This window comes from Liolophura sinensis, chromosome 12, assembly GCF_032854445.1.
Source record: "Liolophura sinensis isolate JHLJ2023 chromosome 12, CUHK_Ljap_v2, whole genome shotgun sequence".
NCBI classification, from domain to species: domain Eukaryota; kingdom Metazoa; phylum Mollusca; class Polyplacophora; order Chitonida; family Chitonidae; genus Liolophura; species Liolophura sinensis.
The window spans coordinates 29,195,273-29,217,329 of record NC_088306.1 but is presented as its reverse complement, the minus strand read 5'-3'; the positions used below and the strand labels follow the sequence as shown (position 1 = coordinate 29,217,329).

The 22,057-nt window shown below is 40.0% G+C and overlaps 1 protein-coding gene across 2 annotated transcripts; it reads left to right on the top strand.

Moving 5' to 3' along the window:
- Positions 1–3,717: 3,717 nt before the first annotated feature.
- On the top strand, positions 3,718–20,647 carry LOC135479512 (oxalate:formate antiporter-like). 2 transcript variants are annotated; one of them, XM_064759379.1, is made up of 12 exons: positions 3,718–3,842; positions 4,956–5,142; positions 6,378–6,504; positions 7,205–7,344; positions 8,441–8,591; positions 9,607–9,758; positions 10,793–10,870; positions 12,080–12,206; positions 13,560–13,682; positions 15,559–15,768; positions 17,539–17,638; positions 19,773–20,647. In XM_064759379.1, the coding sequence occupies exons 1-12, from the start codon at positions 3,764–3,766 to the stop codon at positions 19,829–19,831; spliced, it is 1,533 nt and encodes a 510-aa protein (XP_064615449.1). In that variant the 5' UTR covers positions 3,718–3,763; the 3' UTR covers positions 19,832–20,647. The 2 variants fall into 2 exon arrangements, with proteins under 2 accessions (XP_064615449.1, XP_064615450.1); XM_064759380.1 differs by lacking the exon at positions 10,793–10,870.
- The last annotated feature ends 1,410 nt before the right edge of the window (positions 20,648–22,057 follow it).

Here is a 22,057-nt window from a genome sequence, read left to right as displayed (position 1 = left end):
GGCTCTGTACATGGCACTTCAGACAGACAACTATATACTTGTCGGTGAGACTCGTTTTTAGTTGGCTGCACAGGTGCTATGTCACTTGTGGATGCAGGTGTTTGTCGCTGATCGGTGTTGATGTCCACTCAATATTTTGGGCTCTGTATATCCACAAATTAAGTGCCTGCTCATGCACAGAACAGAAGTCCCACAGAATACTGCAACACACGCCACAAGTGGTCGAATAAATGAGGGTTACACGCCTTTGCCTGACCAAAACTTAGGTCCACACTGTACAGTAGCCAACATATAGTTACCAAGGAGCACCAATACGTTCGCATATGTGTGCATATTGTGCATATATGCCCTACTTCCACTACATGTACGTCGGTAACGTTATCGGTTTTTATCAGATAAACACGACAAGTATATGTAGGTAAATATCTTGTTTATATCAAGTGATGTCTCCAACCCAACTTCAAGCCTGCAATCAGTAACGTGCAGTAGTTATCTTCCTTTCCTTTCCGGCCGTACCTGGGAAGGTTCACCAGCAACCTATGGATGGTCGTGGATTTCCCTGGTCTCTGCCTAGTTTCTTCCCGCCATTATGCTGGCGGCCGTCGTATAAGTGAAATATTCCTGAGAACGGCGTAAAACACCAATCAAATAAACACATAAATATATGCCAGAATACTGAGGGAGCCTTCCCTATAGCTTTGCCCACTCGTGCCCTACAGGAATCTGCATTTTTCTTCTGTTTGCTAAAATTTAGGGCACCAAACGACTCGACGGTGGCTTTAAGTTAGGAGGTCCATCATATATGGGGCATTGTCCCCTTGTACGTGTCCCCTGCATTAGCTCAGTCCGGCATATTTTACATAGCGTACATTAGATACCTGTATAGCTTTCCAGCTTACGAAAAGGAGAATGAGTTAGTGAATGAAAGGGGTTTAATGTCGTACTTAACAATTTTTCAACCATATGACGACAAAGGAGTCCCTTATATAGAGTGCATGTAATGTGCCTCCCTGTTGCAGGACGATTTCTACCGCTCTTTTATCTAGATCTGTTTCACTGAAACGACTTATCGAAGGCATGTAAGCCGCCACACCCAAGCCATTATACTGATAAGGGTTAACCAGTCGTTGCACTATCCCCTTAATGCTGAACGGCAAGCGAGAAAGCTACAACTTCCTCTTTTAAGGTCTTACGTGTGACCCGACCCAGGATTGAACCTGGATCTAAAGAAGCGAACTCTCTACCAACTGAGCTATTGAACTGTGTTATTAGAGAATCAATATGTTTATTGTCCATGTAGCCACAGGTTGTATTCCTTATAACACAGAGTCTGTGCGTTAAAACAGACCTTTGTATACCAGTCCTCAACCAATAAGGTTCCACGTCAATACTCGTAAGGCCAATTTCCAAAGACGATGTATAACACAAACAACCCAATCCCTAAATAGAACGGAATCATGCAAAGAAAAGCAGTCAACAGTTTTCAATGATGTTGGAAAGACGCAAGGTATATTCTAGACGACTGAGTGAAATCAGTATTCAAATTGTTTAGAATATCAGTTGTCAATAACAAAATGTGTATCTCAATTGCGCTTCGATTGAAAGAGTTCATATATCTAAGTGGCGATGTAAGTCAACACGATGAATATAGCGGCCCTAGCTCCGGATTGAGCGGAATAAGACAGAATCATGAAGCAGAGCGCCAGAGATTCTTGACCCTCTATCTATATTTACTTACAAGAGAATTATACTCATGGTAAAACACTCATCAGGTGCACTGTACATAAAATGCAAAGAAAACACCAGCGTGAAGAACATGTTATGAGAAAGACCAAAAAAACACTCTTCATAATTTTTTTGGAGCTTTTTCAACCTAGTAAATTAAGTTTTGGGAAAGTTACTCTTTAGTTTATCTGGCCAATACACCGAGAAGGGGTTTACGTTAGATCCCAGACACGCCACTATACGCGGTTACACATGTCCTTTAACAAAATTCCTCTCCGGCCGTATACGTGGGAAGGTCCGGCAGCAACCTGCGGATGGTCGTGAGTATTCCCCGGGCTCTGCCCGGAAATTTCCCATCATAATGCTGGCGTCCAACAAGTGAAATATTCTTGAGTACGGCGTACAACAGCAATTAAATAAATAAATAAAGAAAACAAAGGGCAATAGGGTCTAGCACCACAAGCTATAAGCTACACATTGATATGTTTGACATCCAAGCATGTTATTTTGCAAAGAAAATGCAGTTAGAAGATTTTTTCCAAGTCATAAACTCTGTAAGCTTTGGTGACCTATAGGACTTGTTCATTATGTATATACAAAATTTGCTAGTGGTGACAATCACAAAAAAGCCACAGGAGGGTGTGACGCATGCGTTGTGAGGAGTATGCCCCGCCTATAGCCTACCAGTCAGCATGGTTTGAATAAATGGATCAAACATACGTAAATGGATTTATGTATGCATGGCGTCTCTTGGAAAATTTTACCCCAGATTCAAAGATACGGAGCTCACTGGAAAATATCACATCGGTGAAAAACAACTTGAAGAAGGCTTCTTACTAACCATCTTTTTCCCTATCCCATACCGGTATCTTCATGGCCTGGTAGAGTAAAGTTTATAGTGTATCGGCCAATACATGGTAAATCCATCATCGCAAAAGGAAATTCCTACGTTATAATACAAACCTAGGTACACTCGATATTCTAATTACGTTCTTTAATTGTGCTAGAAAACATACTGTCTTGACTTCATACAAATTATAGAACAAACAGACGTGAATACTTTGAACAAATTTCAAAGTGTGAGTAAAGCATTTTAAATTCACCCCGGTGTAATTTTTATATCGTTGGGGTACAAAGAGAAGGACAGGAGATATGTTGCTAATCCCCCCACCCCCCACCCCACCCCACACAACCCTCACCCCCTCATCATTACGCCAGTGTATCAGCAGATGTAGTCCCTCGACACGCTATAAGCAGAATAGTAGGTATGCAAACATAGATTATCCGGTCATATAAATTATATGTTCATCATGTTCCCGCCCTCTTTAATATGGTCTACAGTTAGGCCGTGGTCGTGGGAATTATGCTTTGCTAAAAAAAAAAAAAAAAAAATTAATAGGGCCTACCCGTTAAGACAAAATCAGACTCATCACATCGACTAAATAAGCCCGTGACTACGAAATATAGGCCTATATTATTCAAAGAAAACAAACAAACCAAAAAAAAAAAAAATAATAATAACAGGAGGTAGAGAGTGGTACAGGGAGAGATCGTGAGAGGGATAGACAGTAGTAATCAGGATCAGGTTTGGAATCTTGTTTTCATCCATCATGCTTGCGAGGGATACAAAGAAAGGAGAGCCTGCGGAAAGAGCCGATATCAACCGAAGAGCCCCCCCCCCCCCCGCCAGGGAGTCTAGCTTGACCCTACTGTCAATAGAGGCCATTAAATTTCAAAGCTTACTTTTACAGCTCAAACACATTTAAGCTGTTTATTTGCGTGGAATTTGTCGTATAAGCACTTTATCTGAGCACCAGGCAGATGAAAATCTACTTCTCGTGCGGGGCGTGGAGCTACAAGATGGACGCTGATTCGTGCAGAGGCTATGTTTGGGCAAAATCTCCGCTGAGGTTGTCACACGAAGAGTGACGTTGCAGATGTATCGTGACGCCCCCTTCAAAACATGTGATAGAAGGAGCACAGCGAGTGTGACGACAATGTGACAGGACATAAATGAGCAGGCACTGAGGCAGGAAATATGGTAGCGTTGAAAGCTGCAGGAGTTGTGATTGGTGGCATTTTGGTCCACCTTACCCTGGGCACAATCTATACATTTGGTAAGACATTACTTGTGCATGTTTATGACACTGATCCGGTTTCAGAAAGCCTTGAAGAGCCTCGCACGTTTTTGATTTGTTTGTTTTCATGGCCTAACGCTATTTTAGCATTACGCATAATCGTAAACAGGTGCCGCAGTAGTAGTAGTACAGCTGTTGACAGCCATTATGCAGTAGAATCACTGGACGTTATGAACACAGAAATGTTTTTATAAAGTAGACTAAACTTATTTTGCCGCGTGCATCTATAGATTTTTTGTGCATGTTAATACCAGCATATGGTACACGTTGTTTGAACTTTACCTAGTGGCCTCGATCCGTGGTCGAGCAGTTAGTGTTTTAAGCTAGCGCAACCTGGGCAGGCGCAGAGTGCTCACTGGCTCATTTAGACTAGCTCCCACCATTGTTGTCGCTGTGAGTTCAAGTCCAGTTTAGGCTGCATGGCTTCCTCTCTGGTGTCTTTCCTAAATCTCTGTGAACTTCTGCCGAGACCCCTGAAATGCCAATCGGGCTTATTTTCAAGTCCAGTGAGAGTTGGCCCCGCACCAACCAATACCCTGCATGTTTTTGAGTTGTATGTTCGTCGCTACATCGCTACACAGTGACATTCCACTTTAGGGCATGGAAAACTACTTGCCTGTCTTTAAACATGTGGCTCAAATGGAGGCTTCAAAGTAGTTATGACATTGAATAGACATGTTGCACATTCGTGTCTGTCAGCTCAACTCCGCTGTTAGCAGCTCATGTAAAATCTTGTTTTTTTAACTGTGTTACATGTGTAATGCGAGAGCTCCCTCCTTGTCTAATTCAAACCTGCGTGAACTCGAGAGTGTTCTGAAATGCTGACTCAGCTTAATGAGAAGATCCGTCTAATCCTGATGAATTAGTGTTCCTTATTCTATGTACCATGCCGTGTCAAAATTGGCTGATTGACCGTACCAAGCCATAAACATGATATAGCGACGATGTCACAAAAGAAACGTCACTCTGTTGTTGTGTTGTTGAAGAGGTGTAGGCCTATTATTTGCTTTGGTTCTCCTATATCAGTTTTTTGGTGTATTTTCAAATGAATGTCTGCTGTATCAAACTTTCTTTCCTCTCTTTATTTGGCAGGTAATATGACCCCTTATTTCACATCGTATATGCGTCAGAATAACGTTAGTGATGTGACCTACGGTGACAGTGTGTGGATTTTTGCATCGTCTGCCGTGGGACAGGGCACATCAATGACCTTCGGGGGATTCCTGGAGCAGAGAATAGGGACAAGGGCAAGTGTACTGACAGGGGCATGGTTGGCCAGGTGAGGTCATGAATTTATTAATAAGTGTTGTAAGCTGTGTTTACATGCCACATCCATTTTTGACATGTTCAATCATGTACAGTGTATAGTGTATACCATGAGTACAATGTAACTTTTTCATCTTCATTTTAATGGATGGAAATGACTTTCAAGGTATGTCAGCTGAACAGTTAATTGGTTACATATAGGTGACAGCATACAGGTGACTCAGTGGCCTAGTGGTTTAGTGTGCTAGAGCTACACAATGACCTAGGAGCCTCTCACCATTGTGATCATCGGGAGTTCAAGTCCAGCTAATCTTGGCATCCTATCAGAAGGTTTGTCAGCATCCTGTGGATGATGGGGGTTTCCCCTGAGCTCTGATCGGTTTCCCGTCACCATAATGCTAGCAGCCAAAGTATAAGTGAAGTATTCTTGAATGTGTAGTGGACTGCTGGGTATGTAGGGTGGGTTGGCCTGGATGGTGTGTTGGACGCAGTGATGAAGTGAGGCAGCAACATGCTTCTTTATCAGGGGACAGACAAGGTGGGCGTTCAGTGTAGACTGTGGAGAATAGAATCTGTAGGTTCTCTCACTTTTATTGTTTCTATGACCTAGGTTACTGTTAGAATAAATGGCTGATGGCTCTCAAGGGGTTGTTTGTGCCATCTTACAGTCACCTATGAATATAACGTCAAACATCTATGAATATAACATCAAACTTCTATGAATGTAACGTCAAACATCTATGAATGTAACATCAAACATCTATGAATATAACGTCAATCATCTATGAATGTAACGTCAAACATCTATGAATATAACATCAAACATCTATGAATATAACATCAAACTTCTATGAATGTAACGTCAAACATCTATGAATGTAACATCAAACATCTATGAATATAACGTCAATCATCTATGAATGTAACGTCAAACATCTATGAATATAACATCAAACATCTATGAATATAACATCAAACATCTATAAATGTAACGTCAAACATCTATGAATATAACATCAAACATCTATGAATATAACATCAAACTTCTATGAATGTAACGTCAAACATCTATGAATGTAACGTCAAACATCTATGAATATAACGTCAAACATCTATGAATGTAACGTCAAACATCTATGAATATAACATCAAACATCTATGAATGTAACGTCAAACATCTATGAATGTAACGTCAAACATCTATGAAGGATATAAATCATCTGTTCCTTCTGTATGTTTCTTTCCCAGCCTGGGTGTGCTGCTGACTTTCTTCAGTATCAAACAGTCCTTTGTTCTCACAATGATCACCTATGGACTGATGTTTGGCCTCGGGGTGGGGATTGCTTACGCTATACCCATGGCCTGTGCAATGAGGGTGAGTACTTACTTTGGGTCATCAGGAGCCTCTCATCAATGTGTTCGCTGCGAGGTCAAGTCCAGCTCATACTGGCTTCCCATTGGTTGTATGTGGGAAGGTCTGCCAGCAACTAGCTGCAGATGGTTACGAGTTGGTCGCCTTGTTTGCCAGGTTTCTTCTGACCACAATGCTGGCCTCCATCATACAAGTGAAATATTTTTGAGTATGGCATAAAATATCTATCAAGTAACATAAATACATAGGTTGAATATCTACAGTGTATTGTCTACAAGTATAATGTCGTGGAATTATGGTATAGGATTTTCATACCTGGAATCTCTTGTCAATACTGATACTCTTTAATTGACTTTTGTACAGCAGGGTCGGTTGATGAAAAAGTTGATGCAAGGACTAAACAAAAGTACAGCTTAACCTATGAAACAAACAAATCCATTCCTGCTCACTGATAAGGCTGTAGCTGTATGTAAGGGGGTTTATTGGTAAACAACAACAACAACAATTCAGAGATGACAGAAACAATACTGGGAGATGATTTATTTTGTTTTCCATCAACTTTTTGTGACCTTATTAACAGATTTTATTCTCAACATTATGATGTTTATGAAGTTTGATAATAGTATGTGTACATTTCATGTAGGACATGTAGAAACTGTTTTGAAATGGAAATTGATACAGTACTGTTTGTTAATTCCCACAGTGGCTGCCCAAGTACAAAGGTCTGGTGAACGGTATGGTGGTGGCTGGCTTTGGTGGAGGAGCCTTTATCTTCGATTACGTCCAGACAGGCTTCATCAATCCCAGGAATTTAAAGGCATCTCTGAATGTAGCCGGTGAAAAGTGAGTCGCCATTGTCTGGGCTGAGTAGCACTGTGAAGGCAAGAGGTTATAGTATCCGTCTGGGATCAAACCTGGGTCAGATCGTTACCAAGATTTTAAAAACCTTTCTTGTTGCTGCCTCACTTGGCGTTCAGCACTGAGAGGTTACAGCAAGGAAACAGAACTGGTTGGCTCGGTGGTAGTACAATGTGACTGGGTGAGATGTCATGTTTGGTGTTGTTGGCATGATACTTCAGTGGCAGGAGCACTTTGGCAGCACGAACTCACTCTGCCTGAAGATGACAGTATATGTGCATGAAAACCAAAGAATACATACATATATAAATACAGACACACAGACATATATATATGTATATGTATACATGTGTACATACATACACACATACATACATACATACATACATACATATATAAATACAGACACACAGACATACATACATATGAACCTACATAAAAACATACATACATACATGTATAAATACAGACACAGACATATATACATGTGTACTTACATACACATAAATACATACATACATACATACATACATACATACATACATATATAAATACAGACAGACATACATACATACATACATACATACATACATATATAGATACAGACATATACATGTGTACATACATACACACATACATACATACATACATACATAAATACAGACACAGACATACATACATATGTACGTACATTCACAAATACATACATAAATACATATATAAATACAGACACACATACATATGTACGCACATACATACACACATACATATATAAATACAGACACAGACATACATACATATGTATATACGTACATACAAACATACATATATACATATATGTACAGACACATGCATACATAAGTAATAAGGATGTGTTCAATCCTGAATGAAGTCTGGAAAATAAAATTATGAAAAGTTTATACACTGTTTTTGAGTGCGGGTCAGTATGTGTGCAGAAAAGGCATAAAAGGCATATCTCCTCTGAGTCAAGCTTCTGAAATTCCTGTTCCTACAGCTATTCTAGAAAACAGTGTCATACGTAAATCAATCAGTCAGCCAAACCTCTATTGGTCATTCACAGCTATTTTGATGAAGCTCGTGTCCTGGACAAAGTGCCTTACTGCTTCCTGCTTCTGGGTGGTATCTACGCAGCTCTGTCGCTCATTGGAGTCTTACTGCTTCAGAACCCGCCGGACTGGAACATTGAAGAGAACATCATTGCTGAGGAGGAGGTAATGTCTCACATCATGCCACTCATCAGAAAAAATCTTCTTTGATCTATTCTTAGTCTATTGGGAGATGAAGTCAATGATCTAAATCAAGCTGAAGATTTTTGGACACAATTGGGTACAAAATAAACAACTTTCAGGCTATAAGTTTTCATTTAATGTACGGTCATTTGCAATTTTGTGGATACAATACAGTATGTTAGTTTGTGGATACAATACAGTATGTTAGTTTGTGGATTCAATACAGCATGTTAGTTTGTGGATTCAATACAGTATGTTAGTTTGTGGATACAATACAGTATGTTATTTTGTGGATTCAATACAGTATGTTAGTTTGTGGATTCAATACAGTATGTTAGTTTGTGGATACAATACAGTATGTTAGTTTGTGGATTCAATACAGCATGTTAGTTTGTGGATTCAATACAGTATGTTAGTTTGTGGATACAATACAGTATGTTATTTTGTGGATTCAATACAGTATGTTAGTTTGTGGATTCAATACAGTATGTTAGTTTGTGGATACAATACAGTATGTTAGTTTGTGGATTCAATACAGTATGTTATTTTGTGGATACAATACAGTATGCTAGCAACCTGCGAATGGTGGTGGGTTTCCCCTGGGCTCTGCCCAGTTTCCTCCCACTATAATGCTGGCCGCCATCGTTTAAGTGAAATATTCTTGAGTACGGTGTAAAACACCTATCAAATAAATAAATAAATCAATACAGTATGTTATTTTGTGGATATAATACAGTATGTTATTTTATTTCTGTGGTTTTATTTGAAATTTGCATATTTAAACACTTGTGTGCCCATTTATGCTTAATTGCCTTCCAGTCATATGGTTTGGACATCTGTTTGTCTCATGTGAGAAAGCTTGTCAGTTATGTGTCAAAAGTTAGTGGTTCATCCCTTCATAGGTAGAACTGACTTCCATCACAGAAGTGAAAAATTTATGGGTGTGGCGTTGAACGACAGTTAAAGAAATATGTGTATCTGAACAAATTTGTTACAGAGGAAGGGAATTGAACGATCCATTAATTATGAAGAGAAAGCTGGCCTGTTGGATAACGAGGTATATGATAGACCAGAGATGGGTAAAAATCCTCAACACATCACCGGCGACCTTGAAACCGAGAGACGCAAGGGTGGGGCATCAATATCGGGGTCAGTATATGTAAAACAATATCTGATATTAATACTTCATCTACATGTATGTACATGTGTGTTGTTTCGTTATATATAATTTTTGAAAACCCTAATTAATTTAGCATTAATCATAGGTAATCTTATTGCGTTTCTTGTTAAAATGAAGAGGCAGAAACTGTGTGTATGCTTACAGAAGCTTGGGATATGTCTTGCTTGAAAAACATGGCTGAGCTACGAATACCTTTTATTGTGATTGTTTTTCGTTTATTGTGATTGTTTTTCGTTTATTGTGATTGTTTTTCGTTTATTGTGATTGTTTTAAATTATTCATTTGCTTCCTGTTTTTCGCCCATAAACCAGCGTAGAAGAAAAAAATCTTTAGCAGGACAATCACCCTATTTAAATAAGGACGGAAATAAAAATGCTCTACATGATTTTCATACAGGCCAGTACGTATGCTTAAGAGTGATATGTGGGTACAAAATAAGTTATATGTAATTGATGAAAATCAAGATTTTTTCACTTGATCTTATGCCAACTGCAGGGTGTTACAGGTGATTTACTGTCTTTATTTTGTCAACGTTTGGAATGAATGCATTCTATAAGGCAGATCAGAAGCTAGAGACCACATGATCTCCTTAGTAACAAGCGGTGTGTGTGAAGAAAACGGTCCTCCCAACGGTACTGCATTGAAAAATGCCTGTTTTTGAATCGCTGTCAGCGATCTTGTATCCGTTTCAACCTTCAGGATAGTCTGAGTATGTCTGCAGAGATTTCCTGACGTTATTTTGTACAACTAGGCTTTACTGGCTGCTAGCAAAGTGGCAAAATTGACCTTTTCCCCAATTCTTTAACATAGGGCGGCCGTTTTGTTTTAGACACAAAAGGGTGGTCACATGACCCCCAACTTCTGACCTGTTTTACAGAATAGCCTTATTGGTATTTTGCTTATCTCCCCTTTGTAGCTGAGTTATTCCCCTTGGCATGTAACCTCTGTCTAATACCTGCATGTCCACAAAGGCATCTCCTCATTACCAGTAATGATCCTCCAGATTTTCAGATGAGGAATCAGAGATACCCACAGATAATGAGGCGGCTCCAAACAAATTGTCATCATCTGATAAGTATAGGTATACTCATATTTTATTGCCTTTCTTTAAATTTTGTTTTATTTGTTTGTATTATTGTTATTTATGTGTTTTTATATGAACATAGTCATGGATATCATGTAATATATAAATGTGAAAGCATCACCTGAAAAAGACAGTTAAATTTTCTTTTTACTTCTCAACCCATTAAGCCTTAGGAATACTGTTGTAACTCTCTTTGCGTGTTTATCTGTCTGTCTGTCTGTGCTTCCTCATCTTTATAACAGCACAGTATCTCAACCTGTTCATCAGCTTAAAGCCTGTCTCCCCTTGGTTTGAATAAATTATCAGCTTAATTTACATTTAAACTATCATCTTTTTTATCACTGCTGTATAACTGAACTCGTGAAAGATGAAATTCATTATTTTCTGCAAAGATGATTGTGTCACATTATGCATTTGTCCTTTGTGATGCTCTATTTTTTTTATTTGAGGGATGCTTCCTTGTTTTTTTTTTCCAGCTCATGCTGGCTTCCTCTCTGGCTGTAGGTGGGAAGGTCTGTCAGCCACCTGTGGATGGTTGTGGGTTTCCCCCGGGCCCTGCCCGGTTTCCTCCCACCATAACCACCGTCGTATAAGTGAAATATTCTAGAGTATGGTGTAAAACACCAAACAAATCAGTCAATCCTTCTGTTTACTCGCTCTGCCCACCTTGGCCCAGGGGTATGGCTGCAGAGGTTGCTGGTGCCTCACTCCCCAATCTGTCTGCACGGCACATTGTAAACATTCCTCATGTATCTGTTGGGTGTTTGTCAGTAAGGCTTACAAAGGTTATACAACAACAACATTTACATGTACAAGGTATTGGGACAAATATTCGCAGTGGTTATTTTCTGTAACAGTTTTGAAAAGCCAGGTCATTAGATTCAGTATAAAAAAGTTATTGTCTTTGCTACATGCTTTTGTGCATGATTTCTGGGAAACAGTTGTACAACATGCGGACCTAATCATGCAGAAGAAGAGTAATTTTTCACCGATGTTGCCAAACTCTTTTTTTTAGTTTCTTTAAAAAGGCACCTTATAATCATTACCTTTTCACACACATTATCTCTAGATTGCCACTGTGTTTATGGTTGCAGAGTGGTATTTAGCTGGTTCATTGCTCTGTTTTTTGAAGATTCATGGAATATTTTAGAAGTACCTTGTTTAAGTATGGTTAGAAACGTAATGAAAATCATGTTTCGTCCACAGTGGGGAGGATTCCTCTGGCCTTGAACTAAGCCCCAAGCAAGTCTTGAAAAATCCAAACTTCTACAAACTCTGGCTTATTTTCCTGTGCAATGGCACTCTTATTGTTTTTGTGTCAACTCTGTACAAGGTAAGAATTGAAGAAGAAGTATTAATTATCTTTGACCCAAAATTTCGTACATGACTATTAATGTTATATACTTTAGTTTTAATGTTTCTTTGTTGTTAAATAATTCGGGAGGAGCATAAATACTTGCCAATCCAAAAAAATAATAATATCAGTCAAGTATGAAAATCTGGTATCAGTTCACGTGGTGTTGTCTCTGGTGTCAGCAAATCAAATGAGAATCACAGCTCATTAATTAATGATAAATCTTTTATGTACATAACTATTAATAAGCAGGTACATGTAGATATGAATCTGATATAACACCTTAGTAAATAAGTTTGAAACTGCAATTACAGACATGTTTTATTGCAGCAGTTGTTTACTTGTGATTTGAAGAATATCCCTGAAACATAATTACCTCATCAGTTGTTTATCACAAAGCATTGTTGATTAAAGCCAGGCTTATGGCTTATGGCTCACGGTTCATGGCTCATGACTGATGGCTCATGGCTCACGGCTGATGGCTCACAGCTGATGGCTGATGGCTCATGGCTCGTGGCTCACAGCTGATGGCTCATGGCTCACAGCTGATGGCTCACGGCTGATGGCTCATGGCTGATGGCTGATGGCTCACAGCTGATGGCTCATGGCTCATGGCTGATGGCTGATGGCTCACAGCTCATGGCTCACAGCTCATGGCTCATGGCTCACGGCTGATGGCTCACAGCTGATGGCTCATGGCTCACAGCTGATGGCTCATGGCTCACGGCTGATGGCTCACAGCTGATGGCTCATGGCTCATAGCTGATGGCTCATGGCTCACGGCTGATGGCTCATGGCTCATGGCTGATGGCTCACAGCTGATGGCTCATGGCTGATGGCTGATGGCTCACAGCTCGTGGCTCACAGCTCATGGCTGATGGCTCACGGCTGATGGCTCACAGCTGATGGCTGATGGCTCATGGCTCACAGCTGATGGCTCATGGCTCACGGCTGATGGCTTATGGCTCACAGCTCATGGCTCATGGCTCATGGCTTATGGCTCACAGCTCATGGCTGATGGCTCATGGCTCAGGGCTCAGGGCTGATGACTGATGGCTCACTGCTGATGGCTCACGGCTGATGGCTCATGGCTCACGGCTGATGGCTCATGGCTCACAGCTGATAGCTCATGGCTCACGGCTCATTTGATGTGTTAGTTTCATTATAATCCCTAGTTCATGCAATTCACCAATAAAACCTCACAAATTATTAAAGGAAAATCTGCATTCATGTTGCCAGCTAAGGCTTACCCCTAACCCTGTATTCATTAGTGTCAGTTATGAATAAGGTTTAAAGCATAGTGCTGACCATGCAAGTTTATCTTTTCTGTAGGCCTATGGTCAAACATTTATACAAGATGACCTATTCCTGGCCATAGTGGGGGCGTTCGCCGCTGTGTTTAACGCCAGTGGCCGAATCATGTGGGGGAGACTGTCCGACAGATTCTCATTCCGTGTGAGTTTGTTCGTCAAGCGGTTTCGTCACTCTGCCTCTCTCTCTCTGTCTCTCTCTCTCTGTCTCTCTCTCTCGCTTTCTGTCTGTCTCTCTCTGGGTGTAAAACTTTGGTAAAAGTCAATTCAGACCAACAGTGTTTCTCATGACCTTGCTTAATCTCAAAATAATACCCTGATTATTGATAGTTAATTTTCACTTTCTTGCATGATTCCTTTTTTGTAAACTTTAATTGGAACATACGTTAAATGACCTAAAGATTCACCCTGGGAGTCAGAAAGTGTATCCCAGGATTCATTGCGTTGAATCATAATGATTTTAGTAAATGCATTTCACAACAGGTTGTTTGTTTTATTAGCATTATTTTGTGGTAAATGGAAAGTTAAGAGAAAAGTCTGTGGAGATTCCGCGTGACTACCCAGTTCCTTTACGCATGTGGAGTGTCATGGCAAATATCTGTATTTAAACTGCAGGGTTCTCTTTATACAAAGGTGTAGCATCTTGCCGCCAGCTCAGATCATGTAAAAGTAAAGGACAGTAACTCACGTGCGAAAGTAAATGACAGTAACTCACGTGTGAAAGTAAATGACAGTAACTCGCGTGTGAAAGTAAATGACAGTAACTCGCGTGTGAAAGTAAATGACAGTAACTCACGTGTGAAAGTAAATGGCAGTAACTCACGTGTGAAAGTAAATGACAGTAACTCACGCGTGAAAGTAAACGACAGTAACTCACATGTGAAAGTAAATGACAGTAACGTGTGAAAGTGAACGACAGTAACTCACATGTGAAAGTAAATGACAGTAACATGTGTGAAAGTGAACGACAGTAACTCAGTTGTGAAAGTAAATGACAGTAACACGTGTGAAAGTAAACGACAGTAACTCACATGTGAAAGTAAACGACAGTAACTCACATGTGAAGGTAAATGACAGTAACATGTGTGAAAGTAAACGATAGTAACTCGCATGTGAAAGTAAACGACAGTAACTCACATATGAAAGTAAATGACAGTAACATGTGTGAAAGTAAACGACAGTAACTCACATGTGAAAGTAAATGACAGTAACGTGTGAAAGTGAACGACAGTAACTCACATGTGAAAGTAAATGACAGTAACATGTGTGAAAGTGAACGACAGTAACTCAGTTGTGAAAGTAAATGACAGTAACACGTGTGAAAGTAAACGACAGTAACTCACATGTGAAAGTAAACGACAGTAACTCACATGTGAAAGTAAACGACAGTAACTCACATGTGAAGGTAAATGACAGTAACATGTGTGAAAGTAAACGATAGTAACTCGCATGTGAAAGTAAACGACAGTAACTCACATGTGAAAGTAAATGACAGTAACATGTGTGAAAGTAAACAATAGTAACTCACATGTGAAAGTAAATGACAGTAACGTGTGAAAGTAAACGACAGTAACTCACATGTGAAAGTAAACGACAGTAACTCACATGTGAAGGTAAATGACAGTAACGTGTGAAAGTAAACGATAGTAACTCACATGTGAAAGTAAACGACAGTAACTCACATGTGAAAGTAAATGACAGTAACATGTGTGAAAGTAAACAATAGTAACTCACATGTGAAAGTAAATGACAGTAACGTGTGAAAGTAAAGGACAGTAACTCAAGTGCCGAAGTAAAGGACAGTAACATGTGTGAAAGTAAAGGAGAGTAACACATGTGCCGAAGTAAACGACAGTAACTCACGTGCGAAACTTTAGGTCATTTATGGTAATCCACATGTAAGTTGATTAAAAAGACAAAATGTACATGTTGATGTGAAGAAGGAAAATTTAGATAATTCCTTTTCCAAGAATGTAATTGAATTTTAATATTAATTAGAAAATTGCCTTGTTCTTTATTAGATCGCCATGATGGTTCTGTGCTGCTGTATGACAGCCCTGATGTTAACTCTACAGATAACCAGCCTAGCGGGTAAAGCCATGTACTTCGTCTGGGTTTGCGCAATTTTCCTCACTTTCTCCGGAAACTTTTCGTTGTTTCCCACAGCTGCGTCTCGTTCTTTTGGCCAGAAGAATATGGTGAAGAACTATGGATTAGTGTTCACCTCTCAGGTGAGAAATGACCTGTGCACCGTTACCCTTATAAGGTGTACAGGAGGTATACTTGAGGTATATGTGGGGTGTACCATTGGGGTGTAGTATGTCTGAACTGAGGTGTGTCTAATGTGTATTTGAGGTGTATTGAAGGTGTATCTGATGTGCTGCCAATTATGCAAATTAGTACCTCAAGCGTACTTATAGTACACCTCAGTGGAGGTGTACCCTGTAAATATTAGGTAAAAAATATGATGCCAGAGGTGTATCCGAGGTACAGCTTAAGTATAGGGAAGGGCTCATTTTGCTATTTACAGTATACCGTATCTGTAAATCTCAGCTTACAGCAACAACAGCGATATACATTTACATGAGGCTTCCTACCTGCTTGATCAAAATTTAGTGCTTATCCTTTTATATGCCCTTTAGAACTGCTCATGTACCCAGACATGTTACAAATTCTGTCTCAGGAAGCATAAATCTTTGCATAATTGGGTTGTTTTCCCACAACCTGGAATATATATGCACATTTCTCAGGGTAGCCATCTTGGAATAATCAGGGGCAAATATATCCATGCTCTGTGATTGGTCAGTATTTGCACACTGAATGCCAAGTCAGTATAGGGTGAGACACAGGCTTATATTTATATAAAACATTTTTTCTTTTGCACAAAAACATTTGTAATTTTCTAGTCACCATACAAAAATGTCTAATTCTGCTCTCTTGTTCTAAGACTTTAAAAAAGTGGCGGAGGTATATCACAGGTACATCATTTACTTTTTGTTAACCTTCAAAGTTATTAACGTGTACCTGACGTACAAATGTTGATTTTTTTCAAAGTTGCTGAGGTGTATTGAGGTACATCATCACATACTCAAAGACTGCTCAAAACACTAAAAGTTTCTAAGGTGTACCTGAGGTACATCATCACATACTCAAAGACTGCTCAAAACACTAAAAGTTTCTAAGGTGTACCTGAGGTACATCATCACATACTCAAAGACTGTTCAAAACACTAAAAGTTTCTAAGGTGTACCTGAGGTACATCATCACATACTCAAAGACTGTTCAAAACACTAAAAGTTTCTAAGGTGTACCTGAGGTACATCTTCTTAGTGTTGATTTTTTTTGAAGTTGTCAACATACATCTGAGGCATAGGAATGTGGCCGGGGTGCATTTGAGGTACAGTACACCTCAGATAACATAGATGGGGGGTACACGTCATCTGTACCTCACACTGAGGTGTACACCTCATGTCTGTAAGGGCAGGGCCCACTTGCACGAAGTCCTGTTAAAGATAAGACCACGTAACTACCATGGTGATGTAATACCTAGAGTGCTGGTGGCAGTGGTAGTTACATGCTCATAACGTTTAGAGGGCTTCGTGCAGGTGGGCCTGTCATTGCTGAAAGAACAAATTCTATAAAATTAAAGTATTTGCACTTGAACAAATGTAATATTTGTAGGGCTGTCTACAGGTGATCTACTGTGAAGTTCATCCGTCAGAGACCATTTTACCTTTGACAGATACTGCATAAATGTACATATACATTTTCTGGCGATTTTGTAAGCTAAAATAGGTGTGTCAAGATTACCTGCCAAAGGCTGATTGTTTAAACCATATACTCTAGACCTGGTTTCGTCGTTGTGAAACTGATTGCTGTCATGCATGTATTATACATGTAAGTGGAAGATTCTTGGGAATATTGTCTGCAACTCCAATCAAATGCACAAATAAATGAAAACCTGTCAGGTGATAAATACCTCATCCTTGACATGTTGACAGGTAATTGCTAGTCCAATAGGAGCTGTTTTGTCTTCCCAGCTTAAGGATGTTCTAGGATGGAGTGGAATGTTTTTCTTCCTGGCAGGATTGTCTGTTCTTAGTAAGTCAATTCTGAATATATATTGCTACATGTAGCTCTCTATGGTAAAGGGGAAATGTGGCTTAATTATCAAGGTTCACCACTAATGAACACCAGACATGCCCATATGAACACTAGACATGTCTGTATGAACACCAGACATGCCAGTATGAACACCAGACATGCCAGTATGAACACTAGACATGTCAATATGAACACCAGGCATGCCCGTATGAACACCAGACATGCCCGTATGAACACTAGACATGTCAATATGAACACCAGACATGCCTGTATGAAGACTAGACATGCGAATATGAACACCAGACATGTCAGCATGAACACTAGACATGCCCGTATGAACACTGGACATGCCAGTATGAACACCAGACATGCTAGTATGAACACTAGACATGCCTGTATGAACACCAGACATGTCAATATGAACGCCAGACATGCCAGTATGAACACCAGACGTCAATATGAACACCACACGTCATTATAAACACTAGAAATGCCAATATGGACACCAGACTTGCCAATGTGAACACCAGACATGCCAGTGTGAACACCAGACATGCCAATGAGAACACCAGACTGGCCAATGTGAACACCAGACTTGCCAATATGAACAGCAGACATGCCAGTGTGAACACCAGACATGCCAGTGTGAACACCAAACATGCCAATGTGAACACCAGGCATGCCAATGTGAAAACGATACATTCCAGTATGAACACAAGACATGCCAATATGAACACCATACATGCCAATATGAACACCAGACATGCCCGTATGAACATTAGACGTGCCAATGTGAACACCAGACTTGCCAATGTGAACACCAGACTTGCCAATGTGAACACCAGACATGCAAATGTGAAAACGAGACATGCCAGTGTGAAAACTAGACATGCCAGTGTGAACACCAGACATGCCAGTGTGAACACCAGACATGCCAATGTGAAAACGAGACATGCCAGTGTGAACACCAGACATGCCAATGTGAACACCAGACATACCAGTGTGAAAACGAGACATGCCAGTGTGAAAACGAGACATGCCAGTGTGAACACCAGACATGCCAGTGTGAACACCAGACATGCCAATGTGAAAACGAGACATGCCAGTGTGAACACCAGACATGCCAATGTGAACACCAGACATGCCAATGTGAAAACGAGACATGCCAGTGTGAAAACGAGACATGCCAGTGTGAACACCAGACATGCCAATGTGAAAACGAGACATGCCAGTGTGAAAACTAAACATGCCAGTGTGAACACCAGACTTGCCAATGTGAACACCAGACATGCAAATGTGAAAACGAGACATGCCAGTGTGAAAACTAGACATGCCAGTGTGAAAACTAGACATGCCAGTGTGAACACCAGACATGCCAGTGTGAACACCAGACATGCCAGTGTGAAAACGAGACATGCCAGTGTGAACACCAGACATGCCAATATGAACATCAGACATGCCAATGTGAAAACGAGACATGCCAGTGTGAAAACAAGACATGCCAGTGTGAACACCAGACATGCCAATGTGAAAACGAGACATGCCAATGTAAACACTAGACTTTCCAGTGTGAACACCAGACATGCCAATATGAACATCAGACATGCCTATATGAACCAGAATGTTTTGTAAATATCAGATAAATGCATCCCACTATTATTATATGTTACGGATGTCCCAAGATAGTCATCAAATATGTGTATCCCGGTATTATTACATGTTTTAGATATTCCAGTATAAACGTCAGATACATATGTCCCAGTATAATTACGTGTATTAGATGTCCCATTATAAACACCAGATATCCAAATACCGGGCAATGTCTAGAAAAATAAAACTACAGGCTGTGCATACCAAACTTTAAAGGTGACATTGTTACTGTGCCTAGAGACATTTTACAATTCAGACACTTTCTGAGAACCAATAAAGAATGTCTCCTAGACAGGAGGATATACATATTTCATCTCTGTTGTTGAAATGGATGGGAGCGGAATAAATGCAAAATCATTTTTATAGTTATTCTATGGACATTTGAATCTTGTCTCTGTTTAATGTTACAATTTTGATATCCTCATGTTTGCTCTGACCATTACAGGATTGTACCAAAACAGTTTTTGTAATTCCTTTGCAGGTTTAATTATAACCTTCACATTCCGTGTCAAGAGAATGGATGGACGAAGAGATATTTAGCCCTGTGGGAGTCAGAAGTCAGGAAATATCCATCCTCCCAGGCAGTGAAAAAACCATTTGTATCCAATATACTGTCTTTGATTCCTACTGAAGGGTTTGTTACAATAGACTAGCATCAAGACTCCAACAAGCAAAGCATGTATTCTTGCATTTAAGACATGTAATTGTGATTGACTGAATACTTGGTTTGTAACGTTGTGATTAGCAATTTTTCAGCCACATGACGACGAGGAGTGTGTACAATGTACTGTGTCGTCTTGTGGCAGAACGAGTCTATGCTGTCAGCGTGCTGTCATCACTGAAGTATCATGCCGAAGACACCAGATATGACCCAGTCACATTAAGCAGGCACCATGCCAACCAGGCTTGTTCCCTCACTCTAAACTCTCAGTCCTGAGTGCCAAGCTAGGCGGCAACAAGTACCATTTTTAAAGGCTTTGGTATGACTGGACCCTGGGTTGATCCCAGGTCTCCTGACTTGAAGGTGGAAGCTGTTATTGTTAGGCCACCAAAGCGGCCTCCCATAAATCTGCATTGACAGTGTACACATGTATTACAATATCATACAAGTACATGTAGCTGAACAAAGCATCCTGATTTGTATGCATCTACATATACATGTTGTATGTTTGTTGTTGTCATCAATCAAGTGATGTCAGCAAGCAGAGGACCTGAAAAGCTTAAATTCTTTAGAATTGTAAATGTACATTTATTTTAAGTGCCTGAAATGGTTTCCGCTTGGTACCTGCATGAGGGCAACCTAGGTACTTGCCTGAGTGTGGTCACACCTGAGTCTGATCACCCCTGAGCGTGGTCACACCTGAGTCTGGTTTGGTCACACCTGAGTCTGGTTTGGTCACCTGAGCCTGGTCAGACCTGAGTCTGATCACACCTGAGTCTGGTCACACCTGAGTCTGGTCACATCCAAGACTTTGGAAATGGACTGTTGTCAAGATAAGGTGTTAGCCATTCATTTGCCAGATCACATGAGATGATGGTGCATTCTCCGTCTCAGACAAGTGATTTTCAAGATTCTCCTGCTTTCAGTGTTTTCTGAGCCGATGACAGTATCTGACCATTGCTGATTTCTAGTAGCCTTTAATTCGCAGAGTTTGGTGTCTGTGGTATGGCATTTCAGTGAGGCGGCATTACCTGTATACTCAAATGGACACTGGAACTAGCCAACTAAGCAGCCAGTATAATGAGATAAATATTATGCAGACAATGATGCCAAGTAAAATTGAAACAGCTGTATTTTTAGAAATTTCAATTTTTCAAGACTTTTTAAGGTGTACAGAAATTTAAAAAAATAACAGAATAGAATGGAGAACAGTGGCCTGAAATACTTCATGCATATGTTTTCATACTAAATATAGCAAAAGCTGTGATTCCGATTGACAACTTTATTTTATCCCATTAAATGCTTTCTGTGTTGTAGTAAAACTGCTAAAAATGCTTTGGGAACAGTTTGTGTTGTCACTTAATATGGCATAGTTTTGTGGTTATTGTTTATGTTAAAGGGATACAAATCTGCTGATATATGCTACAGTCTGTATACATATATGTTTGTATGTATGAAGTATATATGCATATATGTGGTTTTGGGTAGCTGCTCAGATGTGTCACGTACAAGTCAGGGAAGTTGGGGTATTAGGAAGGGAACTTGAGGTATTAGGAAGGGAACTTGAGATACAAAGAAGGGAACTTGGGGTACAGAGAAGGAAACTAGGGTACAAGGAAGTGAATTTGGAGTGTAAGGAAGGGTACTTGGGGTACAAGAAAGGGTACTTGGGGTACAAGGACGGGAACTTGGGTACAAGGACGGGAACTTGGGTACAAGGAAGTGAATTTGGAGTATAAGGAAGAGTACTTGGGGTACAAGGATGGGTACTTGGGGCACAAGGATGGGTACTTGGGGCACAAGGATGGGTACTTGGGGCACAAGGACAGGTACTTGGGGTACAAGAAAGGGTACTTGAGGTACAAGAAAGGGCACAAAGAAAAAACTGAATTTATGTACTTTTTTCAAGGTTTTTCCTTGATATATATATATATATATATATATAAGATTTTTTCTGTTTGACATGGTTTGTCATGTATGTGATGTGCAGCTTTGAGATGGTGTAAGGTACAAAATCAGACATTTGGTACAAATATTTTGCATTCTGTGTATAAATTGAAGTGAAATTCTAATTATATTTATATAATCACCTGATGTATTATAAT